Source organism: Rhinolophus hipposideros, assembly GCF_964194185.1.
Source record: "Rhinolophus hipposideros genome assembly, chromosome: 21".
NCBI lineage: Eukaryota > Metazoa > Chordata > Mammalia > Chiroptera > Rhinolophidae > Rhinolophus > Rhinolophus hipposideros.
This window is the reverse complement of record NC_138067.1, coordinates 17697274-17718807: the sequence shown is the minus strand read 5'-3', so window position 1 is coordinate 17718807 and position 21534 is coordinate 17697274. Positions and strand designations below refer to the sequence as shown.

At 49.7% G+C, this 21534-nt stretch overlaps 2 protein-coding genes across 10 annotated transcripts in view; both read right to left on the bottom strand.

The window, feature by feature from the left end:
• SLC7A6 (solute carrier family 7 member 6) overlaps window positions 1-6635 on the bottom strand; it is a 32139-nt gene extending 25504 nt beyond the window's left edge. Inside the window, exons 1-3 of one of the 7 annotated variants that reach the window (XM_081032679.1) lie at window positions 6419-6635; window positions 4315-4441; window positions 1603-1726 (exon numbers count right to left, since the gene is read on the bottom strand). The gene's annotated coding sequence lies outside the window, so the exon portion shown is untranslated. Of the gene's footprint in view, window positions 1-1602; window positions 1727-4314; window positions 4442-5603 lie in introns of all 7 variants that reach the window. The other 6 variants (XM_081032684.1, XM_081032680.1, XM_081032681.1 and 3 more) reach the window with 6 other exon arrangements.
• A 2383-nt stretch (window positions 6636-9018) lies between these two features.
• PLA2G15 (phospholipase A2 group XV) lies at window positions 9019-19600 on the bottom strand. 3 transcript variants are annotated; one of them, XM_081032664.1, is made up of 6 exons: window positions 19139-19600; window positions 16043-16199; window positions 13539-13657; window positions 13199-13297; window positions 12580-12804; window positions 9019-10958 (listed from the first exon to the last, which is right to left on the bottom strand). In XM_081032664.1, the coding sequence occupies exons 1-6, from the start codon at window positions 19251-19253 to the stop codon at window positions 10447-10449; spliced, it is 1227 nt and encodes a 408-aa protein (XP_080888790.1). In that variant the 5' UTR covers window positions 19254-19600; the 3' UTR covers window positions 9019-10446. The 3 variants fall into 3 exon arrangements, with proteins under 3 accessions (XP_080888790.1, XP_080888791.1, XP_080888789.1); XM_081032665.1 differs by having other exon boundaries at window positions 12580-12679; window positions 19139-19362; XM_081032663.1 differs by having other exon boundaries at window positions 13199-13309; window positions 19139-19353.
• Window positions 19601-21534: the final 1934 nt, after the last annotated feature.

The window sequence follows — 21534 nt, the reverse complement described above, 5'->3', positions numbered from 1 at the left end:
TTGCCTCTCGTATTGGCCTTTTATTTTTAGGTTATGTATTAAACATTCTAATGGGAAAGTTGGGCAGCAGGCAGGAATAGATATGGAATTTTAGCAGAGAAATGAAAACTGTAAGAATCAAAATGGGAAAAAGTAAAAAAATAAAAACAGAATAGAGCCTCCAAGAGTTGTAGGACAATATCAAATGGTCTGAGGTAAATATTTTTTAAAATATGGGAGTGTTCTGCTTACTTTTAATTGCTTTAGAATATAATTGATTGCCTAAAGAAAAAATAGCAGCAATGCATTGTGGATTTATAGCATTTATAAAAGTAAAATGTATGACAACAATAGCACAAAGATAGAAAGGAAGAATTGGGAGTTATATTGTTGTAAGGTTATTACATGTAAAATGATGTGTTATTACTTAAAGCGGACTGTGATTAAAGATGTACATTGTAAAACGAGGGCAATCACTAAAAAAAATAAAAGAAGAGGTATAAATAGTAAGCCAACAGTGGAGATAAAACACCATAAAACATACTCAATCCAAAGCAGGCAGAAAAAACAATCAAAGAACATATGGCACAAATAGAAAACAGAAAACAACTGGCAAGAGGGCAGATTTTAATCCAACCATATCAATAATAACATGAAATGTAAATGGTCTAAATATACCAATTAAAAGACAGACATTGACAGATTACCTAAAAATGTAAAACCCAAAATTCAGTCTACAAGAAACCCACTTTAAAGATAAAAATAAATAAGTTATAGATCAAGAATGGGAAAAAATAAATCGTGTAAACACTTATCAAAAGAAAGATGGACTGGCTATATTAACACGAGACAAAATAGACTTCAGAATAAGAAATATTGCTAGGGATAAAGAGAGACATTACCTAACGATAAAGAGGTCAATTCACCAAAAGACAATTCTAAATGTATATTTCCTCCAACAATATAGCTTCAAATACATGAAGCAAAAACTGATATATCTGAAAGGAGAAATAGACAAATCCACAATTACAGTTGGGGATTTCAACACGTCTCTCTCAGTCACCAGCAGAACAAGTAGACAGACATAAAATCAGCAAGGATCTAGAAGACCTGAAAATGGAATTCCCTAACATAGTTCTTGTCTAAGGAAATGTGTGAATTCTGAGAAAAGAAAATTGGCACCTGCAATAAGACGTACCTCCAAGCAGGAGAAGGGAGCAGGTCAGGGGTGGAAGGCAGACTTCCAACAGGAGAAAAAAAGGCTTTGGCTCCTCAAGTTTCACAAGACAGTATCAGCCCTACTATCTACTGTCAGTATCAGAGCTCAGGTTAGGAACCCTCCCTCAGGTGCTGCCTGAGGCCTTTAGGACCAATTCCAACCTTCTTAGCAGCTAGGTCCCTTGCTGAATAGAGTCCCACCCACTGTCCAGTCACAATGAATTACTTGCAGTTTCCTAAACCCTGGAGACTATCAGAAAAACACACCTTTGCTCATGCTGAGCCCTATGCTTCTAACACCCCTCTCCCAAATTCTTGGCTGCCATCTTTCTTTCCTTGTGCCACTAAGGTTTCTAATACATACTTCTGCCTTAGCAGCCACCTCACTCTGTTGCACTTACTTACCTTCAGTCTGTCCCAACAAGTTTGTGGGCTCCTTGTCTGTTTTAGCAGTTCCCCGTACAAGGCCAAGGACAGAATCTGTACTCAGTCCATGATCGTTGAAAAAATATATACGGATAGAAAATACCTAGAACAGAAAATACACAATAAACCCTATGAAAGTCTAACACTTTGAGCCACCTGCTCCCTAAACCGACAGCAGAAAAGGCTTCACAAAAGTGATCATTATCAAACTTGAAAGCTTCTTCACAGCAAAAGAAACCATTGACAAAATAAAGAGGAAACCAACTGAATGAGGGAAGATTTTTGCAAATAGTGCCTCCAATAAGGGTCTAATATCCAAAATATACAAGGAACTTATGAAACTCAACAACAACAAAACAAACAACCCAATTAAAAAATGGGCAGAGGACCTGACATTTCTCCAAAAGACATTTCTCCAAAGAGGACATACAAATGGCAAATAGACATATGAAAAATGCTCAACATCACTAAGCATCAGAGAAATGCAAATAAAAACCACAATGAGATATCACCTCACCCCAGTCAGAATAGCTTTCACCAACAAGACAAATAGTAACAAGTATTGGAGAGGCTGTGGAGAAAAAGGAACCCTCCTACACTGTTGGTGGGAATGCAGACTGGTACAGCCGTTATGGATGGCAGTGTGGAGGATCCTCAAAAAATTACAAATAGAATTACCACATGACCAGCAATCTCTCTCCTGGATATCTACCCAAAAAATCTGAAAACATTTACACATAAAGACAAGTGTACTCCAATGTTCATTGCAGCTTTGTTTACTGTGGCCAAGACATGGAAACAACCAAAATGTCCTTTGGTAGATGAATGGATAAAGAAGTTGTGGTATATATACACAATGGAATACTACTCGGCAGTAAGAAAAGATGAAATAGGACCATTTGTGACAACATGGATGGATCTTGACATTAAAACGCTAAGCGAAATAAGTCAGATGAAAAAAGCAGAGAAACATATGATTTCACTGATATGTGGTATATAAACCAAAAACAACAAAAGAACAAGACAAACAAATGAGAAACAAAAACTCACAGACACAGACAATAGTTTAGTGGTTACCAGAGGGTAAGGGGGAAGGAGGGTGGGAGATGAGGGTAAGGGGGATCAAATATATGGTGATGGAAGGTGAACTGACTCTGGGTGGTGAACACACAATGGGATTCATAAATGATGTAATACAGAATTGTACACCTGAAATCTATGTAACTTTACTAACAATTGTCACCCCAATAAACTTTAATTTAAAAAAAAAAAAAGAAAACAGGAATGCCTATGTTTGTGAAAAGATTGGCCAAATAATGTGAGTATGGCCAATAGAAATTTGTGAATTAAAATAAATTTTACTGAAAAAAAAAAAAGTGATCAAAAAAAAAGAGAGAGAGAAGCCAGTCTGAGACAGTGGTTTCCATCATTTTGTCACAGTATTTGTTCTTTAGGTAACAGGTGATAAAGGAGAAAAAGTTACAAAAAGCTACTATGACTATAATAATGGTTTTTAATTCATTTGCCTTTAATTAGTCACAACAGTACCTACACACATTCTCAAAAAAAAGCAGTGGATTCTGTGTGAGATGCATTCTTTATACTCTTCCCACAGAGTAGATTTGCAGACCTTCTATAACAATGGGATGAAAATCACTGATACAAAGAGTTCATAATTAGCCTACTATCTCTAGCTAGGTAGCCTGATATTTGTGGGGAGGAAGGATGCAACAAAATTCTACCAGAGTACTCTCTTTGAATTGGCCATCATTCAATTAGCTATTATTAAATTGATAAAAGAAATGATATGTGAAGATCACACACAGTTACCAGTCTTTCAGTCTGTCTTTCTCTAACACACAGTCTTTGAAATCACTGTTGAAGAAAATTTCCATTAAATCAGTCAGTACCCTATAAAGTCCTGTCTTAAAAAATTAGTATTAAACCCTGCTTGTAAGAACACAATGCAGCTTTCTAACAGGTTTTCATCCTATTTTCCAAGCTCCTGCAGCAAATATTAAAGGAATTCAGAAGACCACTAAAATTTCCTTATGAAAATTTAACAATGAAACTATTACATGTAATTTGGGGGGGGAGAAGGTTTCAAAGTTCAATTACAAAGACGATTTTACAAGCTGCAGCTAAAAACTCTTATAATTGATGACTATGGAAAAAAAAAATTCTGTTGAGAAATACTCCAAAATCTTAACTGTGGTGAAAACACAGAGAACTTTTTCTTTTTTACACTTTTCTGTGTCTTATAAATTTTCCACAATGAATATGCATTGATTTTTTTTAATGCTTAAAGTTTAAAATATATATATTTATTGTACATGAATCAAATAACAAAAATTATGTGACTCATTACGTCTGTCTTTTTATGTGAGATACTAGAAAACTCAAGATCAAATTCAGCTCCCAATCTCTGAATAAATACCCTCACTTTTCAGAGTTATTTGCTATCTAGTCTTTTCAATAACTTTGGATTTCTATTTCTTTTTAACAACCTCACTGCATCTTTCATTATAAACCACCACAATTACTATTTAGAAAGAGATATGATGTAATAAATACTTTATTTATATAATAAACAGTCCTTTTACTAGTATCATGTTCATATGGTACACAAATAACTAAAACTCTTTACAAAGATCCAAAAAGGCTAACAGAGAAAAGAGAAGTAATACTCACCGGGGAGGAAATATGCAAACATCACAGTTTCATTAGCCACCTCATCATAAATGGCCAGGGACTGAGTAGAAAATGAAGTCTCCACAGCAAGGCCTAATTCCACTTGTCTGTTTTGGCCATTTAATCTCTGCAACAAAGATTAAGAGGCAACTTATCAAAAAACGAATCTAGTAAGCAGCAGGACAACATTTCACTTTGTGAAGAAAAAAAATCTAAGTTTTGCATGCCCAGCAGAGTCAGCACTGATTAGTGAGAAGTTCCATCACACCCACAGCAGGGGTGTAACTGAAGCAACCAGCCCAAACATGTGTCAGAGCACGAGCCGGTCATCTCAAACTTTCATGTCTAGACAGATGCTACTTCCTGAGTCCCAGGTCGCCACAACACCGTTCGCACCACTTTCATAGAAACATATCCACATCCTGGAGAGGCTGTAGCAGAAAGCACAGACGACAGAGATCGGGAAATTTCCTGTATCAAGAAGTGCCAGGGAGGGCAGTCATATCCAGTGGTATTTATTTTTGGTCTGCAGTAAAAAAATATGTCCACAGCCAAACGGGGAAGGAGGAAGACAGGAAAAAAACACACTTGTGGTTTTTCAAATATTTATCAAGAAATGAAAATCAAATTTAAGAACATGAATGACAATATGAGACCAAAGTCAGGAAGTTTAGGCATCAGCACACCACGGGCCCTGAGCAATGTGGGCAGTCTGGGCAGTTTCCTAAGCGTCACAGCAAGCAGATGTGAAAATGATCTCAGAAAGCACTCACAGGCTTTCAAAAGTCTGCTCCTCCCAGATCTTCAAATCAGGGAGCCACTTTCAGAGATAAGCCCCAGATGGCTCAGCAGTCTGCTACTGGCGGGCGCAAGATTCCATCTCTGCTACCGTATTTCCCCCAAAATAAGACCTAGCCAGACAATCAGCTCTAATGCATCTTTTGGAGCAAAAATTAATATAGGACCCGGTATTATATATTATATTATATTATATTATATTATATTATATTATATTATATTATATTATATTATACCCGGTCTGTATAGTAAAATAATACCGGGTCTTATATTAATTTTTGCTCCAAAAGACACATTAGAGCTGATTGTCCAGCTAGGTCTCATTTTTGGGGAAACACAGTAGTTGCTAGCAGTACTCTCCCCCTTCCCCGCCCCATCCAGGGCAGAGACCAAATATTTTAACTGTGTTACCAAGCAAAAACAGCCCAGTGCACACAACAGGTACTCAAAAACATCTGTTAAATTAAACATTGATTCCTACTTATACTGACCATTACATAGCGTGGTTCCCAGACTGTTTGCTTAGTGCTTAGTGAAGAATTCTCAGAGTTTCACAAACATCTCCTTCCATTTATGACATGAGATGATCAAACAAGACGACAGGATGTGGAAACACTAGAAAAAGCCCTAATAACAGGAGCACCCCTTCACTAGCTCCAATAGGCCAGCACTCCAAGCCCAACACTAGGCAGTCCCACATCATCCCCAAGAAGCTCTGGTCCTGCCTTCCCATCCTCAAAGTCTTGCACCCCAATATTTCTCTGAGTCTCACAGACAGCACAGGTCCTCTTACCATTAGACTCACACTTAAATACCTCACAGTCTCTCTCACAGTCACAGTCTCTCTCTCACCCATGGAGTCACGCTCACACTCGGGGTCTCAACCACTCAGTCACCCTCACACCGATTCTCCTTCCTACGAACAGCATCTAGTTCACACTCAGGGTCTTACACACTCACAGTCACTCTCAGACTCAGTTTCACAGTCTTCTAGTCCAGGGTGGCTCTCTCTGTCTCTTACACACACACACACACACACACACACGGAGCCTTTCTCACACGCTCAGTCTTACACTCAGAGGCTCCCCCACTCCAGGAGTCACCCTTCCGCTTGAGGTCCCCATTACACGTCATGCTTTGGGACGCTCTCAGCTGTAGCGTCTCGTGTGCCCGGCTGGTCCACCCCGCGCCCTTTCCCGGGCCCACATCCCGCACGCGGCGGCGCGGGCGGGGGCCGTGTGGAGAGTTCGGCCCACAGAACGCGGCCCTGCCCGCTAACCCCACGCGCACGCCCGAGGCCCGTTACCTCGCGGGGGTCAGGCGCTGCCAGGATGCCGGGTCTTGCCGCAGCCACTCTCCCCGCGCCTGCTCAGGCCCCGCCCCCACCACGTCACCCGCCGCCGGATCGGGACAGCGCGCGTCGCCTCGGGACAGGGCCTCCTGCTCCGCGTTCGGCGGCAGGCCTGGCAGAGCCTCCTTTCGGCCCCAGCGATGTGGCGGGCCGCGCTGAGACATCCTTGTGTGCCGTCCAGATCTCTGCGTGCACTTGGCGGCCGGGCCCACGAGGGCTGTGACCTGGGCCCAGCCACCTTCGCCAACTGGAGTGACACTCCCTGACCCTGCACGGAGGTACTCGGGCCTCCGAGGTACTCAGTACTCAATACGGGATGCTGCCCCGGGAGCTCTAATGTGACCTTTGTCCTGGGCCCCACTCCCAGGGGAACCCCGTACAGCTCACACCGGGAGTTCTACACAGCCTCCTTACTCGCTTCACAGCCAACTGCCTAAGGACCCTAGGGAGACAGACGCAGGACTTGTCCTCCAGACCACCACACATCCATTGAGGCCCCACAGACACGTGGGCACTGCTGGGCTTCCATAGCCAATCCTGAGCCTTCCTGAGGCTCGGGCTGGAGGACATTTTTCAGTCCTCTTTTTGCCTTACCTGGCTGACACCCCTCAGGGGGCTGCACCCTCCTGCCTCTTTAGGTCCCTCTGGTTGTTCCTCTTCCATGTCTTAGGGCTCTTCCTCTGGTGGCTATGGGGCTCTGCCTAGGGCCTTCTGACTTCACCGACTTCGCCGGCAGCTGAGCCTTAGCTTCCTGTCCATACTTCAAGCATGACTCTCTTGAGCCATGGACTCATTTCACCCGGACATGTGTTCACACCTGTATATACTCTGCTTCCAGACTGACCATACCCAAATACTTGCTCCCCGCCAAACAGTGACCCAGCCAGAGATGGACAGCACCCTGAACCCCTCCTCCTTCAGCCCCCTAGACGCTGCGTCTCATGGTTTTCTTCTCCCCAGCCTTAATAGCCTCCCAATCCCTATCCTGCTTCCTCCAACCCATCCCCACAGGGTAGGGGGTGCTCCAAAAATACAGATTGGAATGACTTCATAACTCCCCTACCTAAAACCCTTCCATCTTCCTCCCTATAGACCTGAGATGAAAAGCCCTTGTGCTCTCTGCTTCGAACACTTTCTTTAGGTGTCGATGACAGTTTGTATATATTTGGAGTCATTAGTCTGATCCTTTGCCCCCTGGATCAGTTCCTCCTGCCTCCCTGGAGGCTCTGGACACTTGTGTCATACAGTGGCAGCCAGTTCACTTGTCCTTGCAATAACTACACATACAACCTTCCAGCTCCCAGACCTCTGGCTTTGCTGTCTCAAACCCAGTTACAGCAGCCCACCAGCTGAAAGGCCAGCATGCACCAAGCACTGAATTGGATGTTCTCCAACACCACCAGTGTTCCTCAGGACTATCCTGCAGGGTATATTTATTCATCCCCATTCTTCAAAGGAGCAAACTAAGGGTCAGGGAAGTCAGGAGACTCCCCAGGCTATTCGACGAGCTCATAGAACTCAGATTTGAAACCCGGTCTGCTGGTCCTGAAGCCTGCTCTGACTCTATGCCCTCTCTGCAGCTATGAAACCAAGGGTGACAGTTCAGCTGAAATGGGTCAAGGGTGAATGAGTGGCTGAAAGGCCACCATATGGCTGTGTGGGTGTCTGCAGAGTTGGGAGTCAGGCTGCGTACAGGGCCTGGGGGTAAGGGTTTGCTCACTTTCGTGCTGTCATCCTTTTACCAAGGCCGGTGATGCAGTGTATCCCTAGTCATCCTCACCCTCTCTGGGCCACCCCAGGTTTGGCCAATAGTAACTGGTGTAGTGAGAGGTTTCAGAGTGCCCTCTAGTGGCTCAGAGTGTTTCAAAGCCTGAAGCCCAGGCTGGCTCTGCCCCATGGAGGCAGGAACTGGGGCTACCACCTCAACTGGCCCTGGCTCGTGGCTCTTGCACCACAGATTTCAGGCCTGGGTCCCATTCCTATGCATGTTTCCCTCTCTCAGACTCTCTGTTTCTGTCTTTATCCATCTCCACTTGGTCCCCAGTCTCTTAGTCCTTGTCTCTGTCCCTCTTGGCCTCTGTCCATACCGGTCCCAGTCTAGTGTCTCTTCCTCCCTCAGTCGTATTCTGTCCCCAAAGCAGGACAGATAGTGGGCAGATGAGGTGAAACAAAGTAGAGGGGTGGTGTCTGGAGTTCTAGGTTCAAAGGATGCTGAGACCGGCGAGCTGAGAGAAAAGACTGGGGAGTCCAGCCAGGGTGACCTGCAGGATTGTCCTTGGTACTCAGATCTGAGGTGGCATGTGAGGCCTGCTGACTAGACAAAAACAGGAGCTACATTCCAACAGGGATGTTTCAGGTCCCAGGAGGGGAAACAGATTCCAAGGAGGGGGCAGGAGGATGAAGCTTAAAGAGGTGCACAGGAGCTACGCTTTGGTGCTGAGCGCCCATCAAGGCTCCAGGAAAAGTCTAATCCCAGATTACCTACCTCTCTAGCCCTCTCACCCGTCCACTACCTCCCTCCTCTCATGCTCAGAGCAGAGCCTAGGCCAGGGTACTTTACAGCATCCAGAATACTTTTATTGCCAGAATCGAGGTACAGCCTGCTCTGAGTCCCGTGCAGGACCCACCACTCAGGAACGAAGGGAGAGAAAGATGCTGGGTATGTACACAACAGAGAAAATCCGGCTCCACAGAAACCTTGTGGGAGAGCAGCAGTCTAGTCTCACCGTGGCTTTGGGGCCCCGCTCTAGAGGCTAGACCCATGTCTTGGCCTTTGGCTGTTGCCGACTTGGAAACCAAGCCCACCACGGCAGATCCAGATTCTCCAGCCCTGCTATCACAGGGAGATCCATGCAGCACCTCTGAGACAGACAGAAAACCCCCAAGGGGCCTCCAAGGCACCTGGCTCTCACAGGGGCCCACTCAAGTGTCGGAGCTAATCCCTGCACACTAAACACCACTGAGCTGCCTGGTGGAGGTAGGTGCTGGGCAGTGTAGGCAGCAGCCCTGTCTCCTTTCAGCCCTGTGCCAGCCCACTTGGGTGCTAGAGAAACCCTAGGGCAGAGTGGCAACATGGTGGGGTTAGCAAGAGGGCAGTTCAGGGAAGCTCTGAGTCACCTTGGCTGCTTCCTTGAATTCTTTTTTCATGACGATCTAAAAGGCCAGAGCACGGGGCCTTGCTCTTCCTTGAACCACAGTCCCAGGGCAAAGGGAGCCAGCATCAATACTGTGGGAAACAGCCCAACCAAGGGGATCAGAGCTCCTGGGACACAGCCCTCAGAACTGGCTCGAGGGTGAGGGCGGCGTCTGCTGTCCAATCCTGAGCTAGGCTGTTTTTGGAAGTGAGGGAGGTAGGAGTAAATACCCAGGGCCTGGGAACCACAGAGCACACAACCCACCCCTGCCCGCAGGGGGAACTGGGCTGCCCCATAAAAACCAGTCAGACTGTGGAGCAGCTAGGCCACAGAGAAGCCAGCAGCTCCAGCCACCCATGGCCAGTAAAAGGTTTACCTGTGGCCAGCGTGTGGGAAGGATCACCTCAGGGACCAGGAGCCCATCCTTGGGACTTTTGGGAATAGGGACCACAGTTCAGCCATATCCCTCATGGAAGGCTAAGGGGCCAGGGCCTGGTGCGTGAATGTGAAAAGGCCACAGGGGTAGGAGGAACACATGGCCCCTGAGTTGGGGATTGGATCCAGGTGCTAGCCAATCCAGCCGTGGAGCCAGTCCTGAGGTCACAATTCCATCAGCAGCAGCAGTCTTTCCATTAAGGGTCCCTCAAGTGAGTCCAGACTATTTCTTCTTTCCTCATTCCCAGAGAAAGGATAAGAAACAGTATTCCCCATGGCAGACGTTTCAAACTCCAAGTCCCAGGGCCATGGATGGTCAGTCACAAACTGCTAAACTCATGGGCTATGGCAGCCCTGGAGGCCAAGAGAAGCAGCTGTAGCTGAGCTATCGCACAGCCCTGCCTAACCCAAGAATCAGGGCTCAAGGAGCACGCGTTTCAGATAGGCCAGGGTAGTGGCATTGGCTAACATCTCAATGTGCTCGCTGCCTGGCAGTGCCTGCAATGATACTTGGTGCTCCTGGCGGCTGCGCCAGGTCTGGCACTGCAGGGCACTCTGCAAGTTCACAGTGCCATCGCCATCACCAAAGCAGATTTTAGGGTCGCTGTCCGGGAAGCTCTCATAGTAGAAGGAGTCTGGCGTGGGGACACCAGTGCCATAGAGGCAGTGCAGCTGCACGCCAGGTGGCACCATGGCTTCAACCAGCCCCTCCGTGTCCTGCCGCATGAGCCAGCCATCTTCAAAGCCAATGTCCTGGAAGAAGCGGTGATAGTCGCGCAGCGTGTAGTTGGTCGTGGGTGTGCGCACAAACACCTTCTCAGGGGACCAGGTATAGTTGTAGGGCAGCAGCCAGCTGGTAGAGACTGCAGACCGCTGCTGCTCCCGGATCTTCAGGGGACTAATGACCGGGATCCGGTTGTTGTCCCCTGCAGGGAGAGGGCTCCAGTGAGTGTGCTCAGGAATGCAATCTGGCGGGGCATCATGTTCACCACCAGGGACCCTGCTGGACCCCAGCCAGTGGCCCAGTCAGCGCACCAACTTCTCTCCACTGTTACCATTATAACTCCCATGCCTGCACCGGCTTTTACTGTTTCCCTTTATTTTTGATACATCCGGGAAGCACCCAACCAAGACTTGTTTCTTTCCTTTTGCATTCTGTCACCTGGGATTTAGGCAACACAAACCCACATGGTGTGTGACTTATCACTGGGCCTGTGGACACTGACCTTATGGAAGGTGAATCAGCAAATGGTCAGCTCACAGGCACGTTCCTCTTTCTTTTTTATTTATTTTTTTATTACATTGGGCTATGTAAACATTCTTCCTAAGCTTAGGCCTGCTGCCAGCCAGCCCTGGTCTCATACCAGTCACCTACCTGTCACGGACCTGGACAGGGCAGGAGAGGAGGCTGCAGACAGAGTGAGAGTCCTTCTCACATAGGAATGCCAATAACACAGACACACCCACCAGCAGGTGAGACCTCCAGAGATTGAGCTAGAACTTGGGAACAGGAACCTCTGACCCTGTTCAGGACCCATGGCCACCCATCATCACTCTACCTCTCTGACTGACCGTAGTAAAACAGCTCTGCCTGGTGGGGCCTGGCTCTAGGACCTCCAAAGAAAGGGAACCCCTTAGCTAAGGGTCCATGACTACCACCCCTCCCCCACCCCTGCTCCTGGACTGCCAGGGCCTAAGAGAACAACTTCCCAGCATCTGAGGCAAAGCTCTAAGAGAACTCACAGGGAAGCTGCCCAGCCAACCCAGGGTCACTACTGGGATGAGCACTGGTCTGACCTGATCACAATAATCAGTTCACCAACAAGCAGGTCAGGCATTGCCAGTGACTTGAGGAAGAAAGCTCATCAGATACTTGGCACAGCTCTGCCTCATGGCTCCTAAAGTGAGGGGCCATGGGACTCACACCTAATCCTAGCAGAGGGAGGCAAGCCCTATGGCTGCAGCTGGCAGGTTCTGACAGTTGTGGAAAGGCAGGTGGACTGGGGAAGAACGGGGAAGGAGATGGCTTTCCCAACTGCCTAGCAAGCAGGCCCAAACAGATCTGCACCTGCTTCCTCCCTGTGTTGCCCACAGGGGTTCCCCGCTGCTACACATGGAGTTGTAATTCATAAACAGGAAACTGTAGTCTAGGCTTCCTTCTCTGGGGCAAAGGTGGAATGAAGTGAGGATGGGGGTAAGAGAGAGGGAGAAGACTCCCCAAAGAACTCTGGGTCAAAGCAAGTTAGGCCACCCAGGCCTGAGAACAGTGTGTGTACACATGTGCACAAGCAGCTGTATGACCAACAGTTCTGCCACTCCATGTTCACGCAGTAAGAGAGTTACACAGACAATAAGGGTCAACTAGAGAGAGACAACATTAGGAGCAGTATTGGATTCTCTTTAGCAAAAAGAGGTATTTCGAAAAGAATACCATTCTGGAGAAAGAAGGGTTCAGACCCAAGAGAAGAGACGTGAGGATGCTGTAGAGGGAACGAGAAAATGCCACCCCCAACACATCCCCCCATGCTGGGCCAGGCAGGGGCTTACCTGAGGCCAGGACGCGCAGGGTCTTGGCCACGCCCCCCCAGGGTGCACCCAATGCCACGAAGGCACGAATATACTTGTCCTTCCAGGCCTGTGGCTGCCGCTGCAGAAAGTAGAGCGTGTACATGTTGCCCATACTGTGGGCCACCAGCACCACAGGGCCCCCATACAGCTGGTACATCGCCTCGATCATCTCCTGGAGGGCCAGGAAGTAGGGCCCGTTTTCATCTGCAGGCCAGAGCCAGGCAGGGGTCAGGCAAGAAGGGTCCTGGCACCTGAAATCACTGACTGTTTCTCAGGCCAGACCCAGGACTAGTGGGGAAAGTGCTAAAATCCCAGTGGGAATGGGCTGGTTTTCCCTCAGGTGCCATGAAGATAGGAGACAAAGGGGTTCCTTTTTCCCTCCTCAGACTCACTATCTTTCCGCAGGGCTCAGAGGCCCAGAAAGCCTGGGGAGAAGGGTGGGGAAGGACAGGACAGATTGACCAGGGGTGGTAACTGTCACCACTGGGCGAGGCACCAGAGGTCCAGGTGTAGGGGAGAGCCCAGGTCCTGTGGTGGGTGTGACCTCCCTGTCCCCACCTCCTAAGATCTCAGGTAGGAAACAAGGGTGACCACTTACTTGGGGCTCGGCGCCAGTCGTAGGGGGCTCCCCGGACATCCTCACCCCGTGTGTAGCCCCAGCCCACAAGGCTTTCCACCATGGTGTGAAAATAGGAACCTGTAGACAGAACTGCATAGGATTACAGAGGCTGCAGCCAGTGTCATCACCTACACCACCCTTGCCAAGGAGACTGTGACATCTATTGCAGGAAGGTCCCTGAAGGAGTGCTCTGTGCCCACATCAATCAGAGACAGGTCACAGGTTACCCCTTCAAACAAACAGGGTTCCTCCTACTCTAGGAGTCCAGCAAAACCTCCATCCGGCCCCGTTCCTGGAAAGCATGAGAAGGGCTACATACCGACACTGCTTTTGCTGGGGTCCAGGAACTCCAGTGAGAAGGTCTGCCCAAAGCCAGGGACATGCACGTCCACACCATCAGGAAACTGGGTGGCCCGGGACGTTCTGTTATACACGAGCCTGTCAGGAGGGGATATTGAGCTGGTGACACAGAGGTGGCACTGAACTTGGGTGTCTCTCAAGACTGCCCTGTGTCCTGAGCTGTACTCCCTTCCCATCCTCAGGTTTGGTCAGATGTATAGGGGAGACCAGAAAGTAACTGTGAGGGTTCAGAGCTAGTCACCGGAGATGTGCTTCCACGGCGTACAGATTATTTTGAGCTAAGGGCAATTTTAGCTTGAGTCCGGCTCAAGAGAAACTTCTGCCCCTCCCTTTAACTACCTAGAAGTATTTGAATTAGGAGGCTTGCCCATAATAAGAGATTATCAGCGATCTCTTTTTGACCCACCTATATAGGCAGGGCAAACTTCTATTTATTAAACATCTGCTCTTCTTATCATTCTGCAATGACCCTTTGAAGCCCCCAGGGCATCTTACCTCATTCCTTTCTGTCTCTGAACCTCTCGTGCATGGGGGGCTCTCTGATTCTCTCATGTACGTGGGATTTCCACACATGTATAATAAGTTTGGTTATCTTCTCTTGCTAATCTATCTCACATCTATTTGATTATTAGACCAGCCAAAAGAACCTTGAGGGTCAATGAAAGTTTGTTCCTGCCCCACATAACAAAGCAAGTTTATAAAGCACAGATCAGAGTGAGGACTCCCACCAAGGCTCACTCCAAAAATCGACCCCAGGACTCCCACTGAGACCATATTCCCTTCTTCTCAATGTCACCCACCCTGAATGCAGGTCTTGGTTCTGGCTGAGAGAGGGAAGTACCAGGCCTAGGTCTGCCACGAACCTCACACTTGACACCAAAAGGCAGGGAGGCTAACCTCACAGGCGCCTACCGCTCATCCCTACAGACCCAGGTCCTGTCACTACCGCAACACATCACAGGGCAAAGGAGACAATGAGGGCAGCACACGACAGAACCAGACCAAGAGACAGCCAGCTCCTTGGCTGCTACGTGGGTGGACAGGCAAGGCCGGGGTAGTGGGAGCAGGAGGAAAGCCTTATGCCAGACCTGGAACCTGCTCTGGCCTCCCCTGATACCAAGGAGGTAAATGTGCCTGAGAGAACATAGGCTCGACCTGGTGGGCCTTGGTTCCACCCCCCTTAAAGATCAGCCACAGAAAGCTGATAGGCTCCCCCACATTGACCCAAATAATAGGTCCTGGTGGCCTACTATCTCTAGGGCAATCTGTAGATTATCCGAATGGCCACTCAGCAAAGTGCAGAAAATAGTTCTGGAAAGCAATGCAGCTCTGTGTTGGATGAAAGTCTAAATAGGTCACAGGAGCAATAAAGGTAGATGAGCCCCTCTTGGTATCAGCCCACACCTTCAATTGGCAGTACCTGAGACCATGTCTCTGGTACAAAAATAGAAATACAGATCAACAGCCCAGAAATAACTCTGAACACACACAGAGGGGAAAGAGTCAACAATGTGGGCCTCTTTTAAGATTACAACTGGGAAAGTAAAGCTCCAGGAAAAAATTTTAATTTGTTAAGATTACATACGGCTCACACCTTTATTGAGCACCAGTTGTGTTCTAGGTTCTACTGCTATAAAGATAAAGGAGATACAGTCCTTGCCTTCAGGGAGCTCAGTCTGGGAGGGAAACAGCTCAGGGTCACACAATTCTAGGTTTGAATCCTGGTTCTCCCCCTTATGAGCTGAGTGACCCTAGGCAATTTTGTAACGGATTTCAGCTTCCAGATTTCCTCCACTGCAAAACAGGTTTGAAAACAGCACCTATTTCATAGGGTTGCCATAAGACTAAATGAAAGAAAGTATGTAAAATGCACGGTGTATATATTCAGTAAACAGTAATTCTTAATATATGGAAACATCCTTGGAAACAAAGTTTGCGGAGGATTAGAGGAAACAGGCAGGTTGCATGGGGGAAGGAGAGGTTAACAGCTCGGGAGTGGCAGGGACCTAGCTTAGGTTTTAAAGGGTGAACGGGAGGGAATTTATCAGGCAAAGGGTGTAGAAGTAGATTCCAGGTTGAAAGAACAGCATCTGCAAAGGCATGGAAACATGGCATGTCCCAGGAAGAACAAGAAGCTGAAGGGGCAAGTGTGGCCAAGCCAGAGGCAAGGGAAGGGGTTGGGGCCGCATTGAGGCTATGAACAGGGGCTAAAGCGTAGAAACCAGGGTTAGGGCTTGAGGCACAAGGCGTGGAAAGGAGAGGGTACGGTCAAGAGCAGTGGGAGAGGGAAGAAAGTTCTGTCTGAGATTGCAAAAGGTGGTGCCTACCAGACCGAGGAAATAGGAAGGGAAAAAGGTCAGTGACCTCGCAGTCTCTTGAGGTGGGGGTGAGATGGAAATGGACTCTGGAGGCCTCTTTAGGTTGAGTTGTTGAACAGCACCCCGTCTGCGCCCCAGCTCCCACCTGATATTGTCGATCCAGCAGTCAATGATGACAGGCAGCAGCAGTTCAAGGTTCAGCCAAAGTGTGAAGTAGCTGTCCGTTTTTTTGGAGCAGAGGTAGTGCACAACCTTCGGCTTGTCCAGCTTTGCCTCCAGCTGGTTGCCCAAATCACCAGGCACTGTAGCAAAGCATACAGCATTCATGAGACCCTGGGTCCGGGAGGCTGGCACCTTCAAGACTTGAACCCAAAGGCTTTCCACCCACAGCCACCCCACGCAACGGAGTTGTTGGCAGGGGCTTGTTCACTCTGACCAAAGGAATGAGAAACAGGACAGAGCACTGGGCCACTTAACCCATCAAAATTGAACCAGACAAAGCACTCCAAGACAGGCTTGTGGAAGGAGCCCATGAACAGAAACACAGTTGAAAGAAGCTCATATTGGCACCTGCTGACCTACCAACGTCCCCAGGACTTGCTAAAGGCCACAGTCCAGTAAGGTTTCACAGGGCTGATCATCTAGAGGGCCCTAGCATCTCAGTACCCTTGGACCAAGTGTTGGAGATGGCTAACCTGAACCAACACACCATTCTGGCCATAGCCCATTGGTGGGTGGGGGTGAATAGAGAGGGCCTCAAGGATGACTTCTCTCTACCCAAGCTGGCCTATCGAGTCTACACAGAGCCCTGGGGGGCCTGTGACACTCAAACCTATACCCGTTGCTTCACTGCCCAACATTCAAGGCACTTTAGGATCTATTTACTCTCAGTGACCTTTCAGGCTTCACCTGCTCCCACATGCCATGCTCCCGACACCTCCCAAATTCGTACTCATTTAGGATCCATGATCACAGAATGAACAACCAGAGCTTGGCTCTCCTAGGCATTCACTGGGCTCAGACTGTGAATCCAGCCCAGCAGAGGGCACGCCCATCCTGCGCACCATTTCAGTGTCCATTTCAGGTCAGCCACAGCAGGCAGGCATAGCAATTGCCTTCACCTCCTTTCATGATGTAGGTGCAGAAGTGAGGAGTCCCCAACATGACAGGCTCTGGCTGACATGCCTGTGGACCGGGCAGGGGAGTGCAGAGACCTTGGTCATTATCTCCACCAAAGGAAATGGCTGAAAGAGGAAGTCACCAGATCTGCTTTGCCTGGATGTCTTTTACCCTGGTCAGGCTGCGTGACCTCTAAAAATAGTATGGTCACTTCCTGAGCCCCCTTGTGCCTAGAACTAGGACAAGAGCCATCCATGTGCCTTTCACCTCAAATAACACTGAAAGAGAACTTCATTATTATGCTCACTTTACAGCTGAAGAGACTAAGGCTGGGAGAGGTAGAGATGGCTTACTGTAGACCCTTCCCCCTGCCCACGGTCTTCTTCTTGTGTCACTTCTCTGGCCTCTGCTTCCTCTACCACCAATTTGAGTCCCACCCATAGAGGCTGGTCACCCTTGGATGCTGATCCTTTGGTGCCCAAGGGCAGGTCCCTGCTCTGTGCCCAGGAATAGCTTGTCCACTGCCCACCATGGGGTTTCCTAGGATTAATGCCAACAGCTTCACTCTCTGAGAAGCTGGGCAAGTCAGGATTTCAGTTGCTCTGTGACTGGGTTGGGCGTGACGCTCCTCTGCTGTGACCTAGGATAACCAAGAACTCAGTATATTAATGAGTGCAGTTAGCGCCAATCCAGGAGAAAAGGCTGCATGTCTTTCAAGGACCACACACTTCCCAAGGCCACACCCTTTATACCCAGAACTCCTTAGGCCCACCCATGGCTCCCTGAGGGCCCCCAGGATAAAGTCCAGATGACACAACCAGTCACGAGCTTACATAAACCACTCCTCCCCGCACAACTCCACTCTAGAGAGCCTGGACTGCCTCCTTCCCTCTGATATGTAGTTCCCTCTGCCAGGAACTCTCTCCTCACCACAGCTCCAGCTGCTTACTCCAGGAAGCCTTCCCTGACTGGGTCAGTGGATTCTCTGTGCTTGCCCAGCACAGACCTCATCTCTGTGGATTATTCTGCAAGTTTAGGGAAAGCAGGGCCAAGTCTGCCTAATTCCCATAGTGAACTTGGGCCCAGCATCCTCCTGGAGCATTTCCTGGCCCCGAGCTCACGGTGGGGATTCTTTAGGACCAAACTGCCTGCCAATCCTACCCGTCTGTGATCTGCATCATCCCCTTTAAAATATTCCCAGCAGAAACAGCATAGGGGTCATACTGCAGCAGACCCAGTATGTAACATATACCTCAGCATGCCTCTGCCTTCAGGAGTCCTGGCTGCTCACCGACACACTACCTTTGGGTGAGAACGACAGCCTGCATTAGGCATTCAAGGCTCTCAAGACAGAGATCTCATCTCTGCCCACCACCACAAGGAAACACTGTGACTCCTGAACAGTTACTGGGGCCAGGATCAAGGAGCAGGTAACAGGAGAGGTCTCCTAATCCCAACACTTAGTTCAAGGAGGTCTGGAAGGGTAAAAGTACAGGCATGCTTTCTGACATCTGTTCATAGCCACTGTCCCAACTCTTACCTGTCTTTAGTCATCCTCAGATTCCCAAGGGCCTTCTACCTCAGGCACAATATCACCCATTTGATAAGTTTGAGGGGAGCCCTCTCTCCTCAAAGGAGAGCAATCCTTCTCCAAAGAGATTCCTTCCAGCCATGCCCTCTGTGTGAGGCTGGAAGGGCTGAGGGAGGCAGCCTCCTAGCCAAGCCCAAGTTAAAGCTAAGTCTCCTGCGGGCCAAGTCTGAGGCCACCTTTCCCCAGCACTGGCCCTCAGGAGTGGGGCAAAAGGACCTGTTTTTTGCAAGTAAAAAATGGGGATAAGGCGAGGCAAGATTTGGGCCTTTTGTGGATAGGCGAACAGATGGAAAACTGCACGGTAACCTTCCCTCTTAGCCCCATATTCTACAGGGAATGTGACAGAGAGGTTGACCACACCCGCGCCGAGTATGGCGGGAGGTGGACGGACCGACCCAGGTGACACGACAGTCACACGCTCCCCAACTCCGTGCTTAGAATAGATGCAAACTGGGAAGACAGCCCTCCCTCTCGCTCCCTGTCCTGCCCGACGCACGAGCGAACAGACCCACGACTGGACGCGAGCCTCACCCAGGACCACCGGAGGGGGACGTCCAGCGGGGAACGCCGGGTCTGCGAGCAGCAGGAGAAACAGGAGGCCACCGGGGAGCAGGGCTGCGCCGTAGGGGCAGAGGAAGAGACCCATGGCGTGAGAAGGTAGGTCCAGGTCCGAGGTGCGGATTCAGCGCTCCGGGCTCGCGCCTAGGCCGGGCGCGGCGACGCGCTTAACCCCGCCGCCCGCCACCACCCACAGCGATCGGGCCAATCACGATACACCTCTCTCAAACGGCCTGCCAATAGGGACTCACCGCCAGGCGCGTCCCGCCCAGGCTAGCTTGCCGCCCCGCCCCCGCTCATCCCGGGCCAGCTCCCTTGACCATGCTGCGCGCCGAGCTCATCGATCGGTCGTGGCTCAGCTTGGCTTCTACGCTCTCCGCCACCTACCCGGCACACCCAGCCAACCACTGCTGGGTACCCGACCCAGTCCTCGGTACTCGAAGTTTACGCTCCACAGCGCCTCGGTGATCTGGGATCTGGAACAGGTCGGGCTGAGCGGCAATTTAGTGCTCGCCGCTGCTGAGCGACCCGGGTCAAAGCAAGGGGAAAGGGGGAAGAAGTGAGTCCCAGGCAGTTCTAGGGACTTAGGGGACCAGAGCTGACCAGGACCTTTGCGCAGCCCCCATACTGGTTCTTCGCACCCGACCCCAGAGCACCTGGGTTGTTCAGACAATCCCGGCCCAGGCAACCCCCTGCCGCCTGCCTCCCGCTCCCGCCACCGGCGGAGGATTAGGAATGCGGATTGGAGAGGCCAGGTTAGAATGTTTCGTTTTTGAGTGAGATGTATGTCCTCCCTTTTTAGGGGCCCGGAGTGTGGAGTTACCCTGCCCAATCAAGCAGTTCGCACGCAGTGTTGAGTACTCGAGGCTTGAGCCTAGAGCCTGCGCCATGACTCACCGGCAAGTCCCCCCGCAGAGCGGGAGGGATGTTAGGACCTCGTGGTCCCCCCACTACTCCCACCCCAAGCAAACCTGGGGATCCAGAGAGGATACAGACTCCTTGAGTGAGGAATTGGGGGTGAACAGAGGGGAAAGAGACTTGAGAGCCGGTAATATGCCAGCACCATGCATCGCTCTGGGAAAGGGGGGCCATGGGTTTGGAGACTGGAAATCTTGATCCCACACTCCCTCCTGAGGGCCAGTCACACCCTGGTCAGCTGGTCTCAAGACCTCTATTCTTCCCCTTCCTTCCTTTCTGCCTCTCACTCAGTAATTGACCCTTTCCGGACTCTCAGAGTGCCCCTCAATGAATCTACTCACTGTCTTGGCCTGCCTCTCCTGTGTTCTTACACTGAAACACACTGGTGGAGGAGGTGGCCTCCTCTGTTGAGGTCCAACTATGTCCCACCTCAGGCCCTGGCCTAGTGACACTCCTCCCCACCAAAAAGTTTAGCACACCTGCCTCACCTCCATCCCAGGCCCCAGCAGAGGGGTTACTGAGGACCAATCTAGCAGGGACAGGCAGGAGACCAGAGCCAAGGGTTAAGTGAGGAGAGGGTAGGGGACAAGACAGTGCTTTGCCACTCTACACTCTGGCACAGTCTGAATGTCTTGTCAGCCCAACAGCCTCAGGTGACGCTGAGGGCCATCACAGGATGGCCCTGTCCTCAGGAGCAGTTCCTGAGGTGCTCACTCCCACAGCCCTGCAGGTAATAGAAACCATGGCCATTAGGGGAGGGGTTTCCAAGGCTTGGTCAGTAATGATCCATGCTGGCATTGTGAAGAAGGGTCAGAAGGTAAGGGTCCCCCCATTTCACATGATCCCACTATCCACATGATAGCTGCAGACCTGGGGTCACCCTGGACTCTAAATACCTCCCTGACTTTCAGGCCCACAATCAGATGGTCACCAAGTCTTGCCAGCTCTACCCTCCCCAAACCAGACTACCCTAATCCCCATAGTAGCCTCCTCACTGATGTCCCACTTTGTCCCTTATTCCTGTGGGTTGTTCTCCACATACCAGGTTGAAATCATTAAACATTAAGGCAGGCCCTGTCTGCCTAACCCCACTCGTGACCCTCCCATTGCATTCATCATATGCATTTCACTGATAGTGAGTGAGGACCCTGCAGGGTACTCTGACCATCTCCCCGGATTTCTACTCCCCCCTTTCTCCAGCTCTCTAATTTCCAGCCTCCATGGCTTCCTTGCTACCTGGAGCAAGACAACCTCATTCTCCCTCAGGACTTCTATACTTATTCCACTAGGATCACTCTGACGCCCCAACTTTTGGGAACTCAACTGAGCTCTGCATTTAGGCCTCAGTCCAACATGACCATTGGCTTTGAAGCAGCCCCTGCCTGGCTCCCATTAAAATACAATCACTGGAAGAGCAAATCCTTCACATGTCCTATTACTGTTGCCTCCTG

Excerpts from the sequence above, each read along its gene's own strand:
- PLA2G15 (XM_081032663.1), bottom strand. The coding sequence starts at position 19,253 with ATGGGTCTCTTCCTCTGCCCCTACGGCGCAGCCCTGCTCCCCGGTGGC. Across the intron at positions 12,805-13,198 it reads CGACTGGCGCCGAGCCCCAA|ATGAAAACGGGCCCTACTTC; the intron begins GTAAGTGGTCAC and ends TCTGGCCTGCAG. Across the intron at positions 10,959-12,579 it reads CCTGCGCGTCCTGGCCTCAG|GGGACAACAACCGGATCCCG; the intron begins GTAAGCCCCTGC and ends CTCTCCCTGCAG.